The 3,060-nt window shown below is 59.3% G+C and overlaps 1 protein-coding gene across 1 annotated transcript; it reads right to left on the bottom strand.

Moving 5' to 3' along the window:
* Positions 1 to 812: 812 nt before the first annotated feature.
* Positions 813 to 2,838, bottom strand: Sox3 (SRY-box transcription factor 3). Its single transcript, XM_041637222.1, has one exon. It carries the CDS (start codon positions 2,836 to 2,838, stop codon positions 1,510 to 1,512), a length of 1,329 nt encoding a protein of 442 aa, XP_041493156.1. The 3' UTR covers positions 813 to 1,509.
* Between the last annotated feature and the right edge of the window lie 222 nt (positions 2,839 to 3,060).

The raw sequence follows: 3,060 nt of genomic DNA on the forward strand, positions 1-3,060 counted from the left end.
GGACCCTTGGGGGAGTACAATGGAATGGTCAGTGGTTCTGGGCTGGAGGAAAGGGAATAGAAAACAAGCTCTGGGCTCAAGATGAGAGAGAGCCTTTCTAGAAAACAAATAAGCAAACTGCTTTGACAAGTTAAAAGCGAGCCTTGGGAGTTGCTCGAAAACTCTTTTGCACATCCGCAGTGTAACTTTTAAAACAAAAAAAATCTTCCACTGTTGAACGTTCACACCTCTGCTTCAGCTACCACGGTGGAAATATTTATATCCTAACGGGGACGCCTGTAACCATGTATTTTAAATACGATCACTGAGATTTCTGAAGGGCTTTCGTTTTGTAAATATTTCAACTCAGCTCAAGTATCTTCCCGCCCTAGTGCACAGAAGTAAGTGCCCCGCTTTTGGTAAGTTTCCGCGGCTGCAGGTGTCTGCCTCCCACCCACAAGGCTGCGGAAGCAGACGATCAGTCCCGGAATGCTCACCACCGCAATCAACAAGTGCATGGCTGCGCGCGGGGGGTGTGCAGCTCAGGTAGTGTGGGCCACCTCCGGGTAGGCGCTTCCAGAAGACAAATCTTTCCCTCCATTTGAGACTGTTTCTCATTTGAGAGTACTGGGAGCTGCTGTGGGTTGGACCTCTAGTCGTTTAAAAGAAATCATTTCAGGTCATGTTCGCCCCCCCCCCTCGAGCCCTACTCAGTCCCAGGTCTGCAAACTGAGTTCTAAAACTACGTGTTGGTCTCCCTCTCAACCCGCGCTTAAAATTTCGGGCCCGCAAAATCATCAGGACTCCAGCATGTAGGTTATAAAATTTATTGATCTCTCATTTAGCAATTAAGAGTAAAGTCTTGAAAAAACCCAGAACAAAATAACCCCCTCCCCACTACCCAAACGAAAGAACACATTAGCATGACGAAATAGCAAACATATCACTGCAAGAAATCACAAACTCAACAGCCTAAATGCGCACTGGACAGAAGCTGTCCCGCGGCCAGGGGCGGCGAGGCGGGAAAAACACGCACACCTGGCTATAAATTAACATTGGCTTTAGCTGTCGCGCCAGTTGGCGCGGTCAGCCCCCCAAAAATCAGAGGAAAGCAGAAGCAATACGACCTGGGGGGGTGATGGAGGCATTGCAGTTCGTGGGTCAATCTCACTCACTCCTCGATTAATAGCAAACTAACAAGACAACATTTTCAAATGCAACAGAAGAACCTAGGAACCCGGGAAGAGGAGAAAGGGGCTGCACTTCGCAAACATCACAGCGGTTCCCAGCCTACAAAGGGGGAGGGAGGGGCAGCGATCAGAAGCCTGAGGCTCTAGAAAGTCCCATTTCCGCCGTTCCTAACTTCTTTTTGCTTTTGTACAAAACCCGACAGCTACAGCAAAACTTTCAGTTCTCCTCATCTTCGGTACAAGGCAACAGTCCCAGGCAAGCAAAGCTAAACAACAAGGCGTCCCAACTTGGGGGTGTGGGGCAGGGTGGGGGCGAAGAGCTAGAAGCGCAGGCGGGAGCTCAGATGTGGGTCAGCGGCACCGTTCCATTGACCGCAGTCCCGGCGCCCTGGTAGTGCTGGTGTACGCCGTGCAGTCGGCCGCCGGGCAGTGGAGAGGCGGCGTCAGCCGCATCCCCGCCAGGTGGCAGGTACATGCTGATCATGTCGCGCAGGTCGCCAAGGCACGCGCGCTGCGAGTGCGAAGCGATGGCGGGCGGCGGCGAGCTGGGCTCCGACTTCACCACAGAGCCCATGGGGCCCAGGCTCATGGCGGCAGCAGCTGCGGCCGCGGCGGCGGCGGTAGCGGGCTGTTGCCCGTAGGCGGCGGCGGCCGCGGCGGCGGCCGAAGGCGCCATGCCCCCATAGCCTGAGGCGGCGGCCGCAGCGGCCGCGGCGTTCATGTAGCTCTGGGCGCCGGGTGGCATCATGGGGCTGTACTGCAGGCCAGCCATGTCGTAGCGGTGCATCTGCGGTAGCGCGGGCGGCGGCGGTGGGCTGCTCATGCTCGGGGGCTGCGGGTAGCCCAGTTGCTCCTGCACCAGCGAGTACGCGCCGTTGGCCCAGCCGTTCACGTGCGAGTATGTGTCCAGGCGCTGGCCCACGCCCACTGGGCTGCTGGCGGCGGCTGCAGCGGCTGCGGCGGCCGCGGCGGCGGCGGCGCCCGGGGGCAGGAGGCCGCCGGGCAGGGAGTACTTGTCTTTCTTGAGCAGCGTCTTGGTCTTGCGGCGCGGCCGGTACTTGTAGTCCGGATACTCCTTCATATGCACCGCACGCAGTCGCTTGGCCTCGTCGATGAACGGTCGCTTCTCGGCGTCTGTCAGCAGTTTCCAGTCGGCGCCCAAGCGCTTGCTGATTTCAGAGTTGTGCATCTTGGGGTTCTCCAGGGCCATCTTGCGCCGCTGCCCGCGGGACCAGACCATGAAAGCGTTCATGGGCCGCTTTACGCGATCCTGGTCGCTGCCCCCGCCGCCGCCGTTCGCGCCACCGTTGCCTGCGTTCGCGCCGCTGGCTGGGTTCGCGCTACTCTTGCCTGCACCACCCGGGGCTGCGGGGCCACCGGTGGCCGCTGTTGGGGTGGGCGGCCCTACGGGGTTCTTGAGTTCAGTCTCCAGCAAGCTGTACATTGCCGGGGCGGGAAGAAGGTGCGCCAGCGTGGCGGGAGGAGAAGGCGCTCCAGGGGCTGGAGCGGCCAGGGTGAAAAGGCCGGGAGACTCCGTTGGAGTGGCGTTTGGGGGCCGGTGGGCCGGAGAGTCGGGCGGGAAGGGCAGGCTTGCGGGAGTGCTCCGCGCTAAGTCGGCGGGAACGCGCGGGCTTCTCTCACCTGATGCGTTCTCTCGAGCTGGTCGCATTCGCTGCCTGCCCGGGAAGCTCGCCGATGCTTTATATACCTGCTCAGATCCGGGAGGGTTGGGGCTCGGTCCGCCTCTCACCACCCGTCGGCCCTGTGATTGACAGGCTCGCCGTGATGAGCCCTAGCCAATCAACACCGAGCCCCCTATGGCCCAGCTTGGAGAAAAAAAAAAGTTCGGGGAGCCCTTTAGTTCACCCTCCAGACCCCTCTTGGGTCGAAT

The sequence above is a fragment of the Microtus oregoni genome, unplaced genomic scaffold (genome assembly GCF_018167655.1).
Source record: "Microtus oregoni isolate MIOR12 unplaced genomic scaffold, Mior012 000052F_000, whole genome shotgun sequence".
NCBI classification, from domain to species: domain Eukaryota; kingdom Metazoa; phylum Chordata; class Mammalia; order Rodentia; family Cricetidae; genus Microtus; species Microtus oregoni.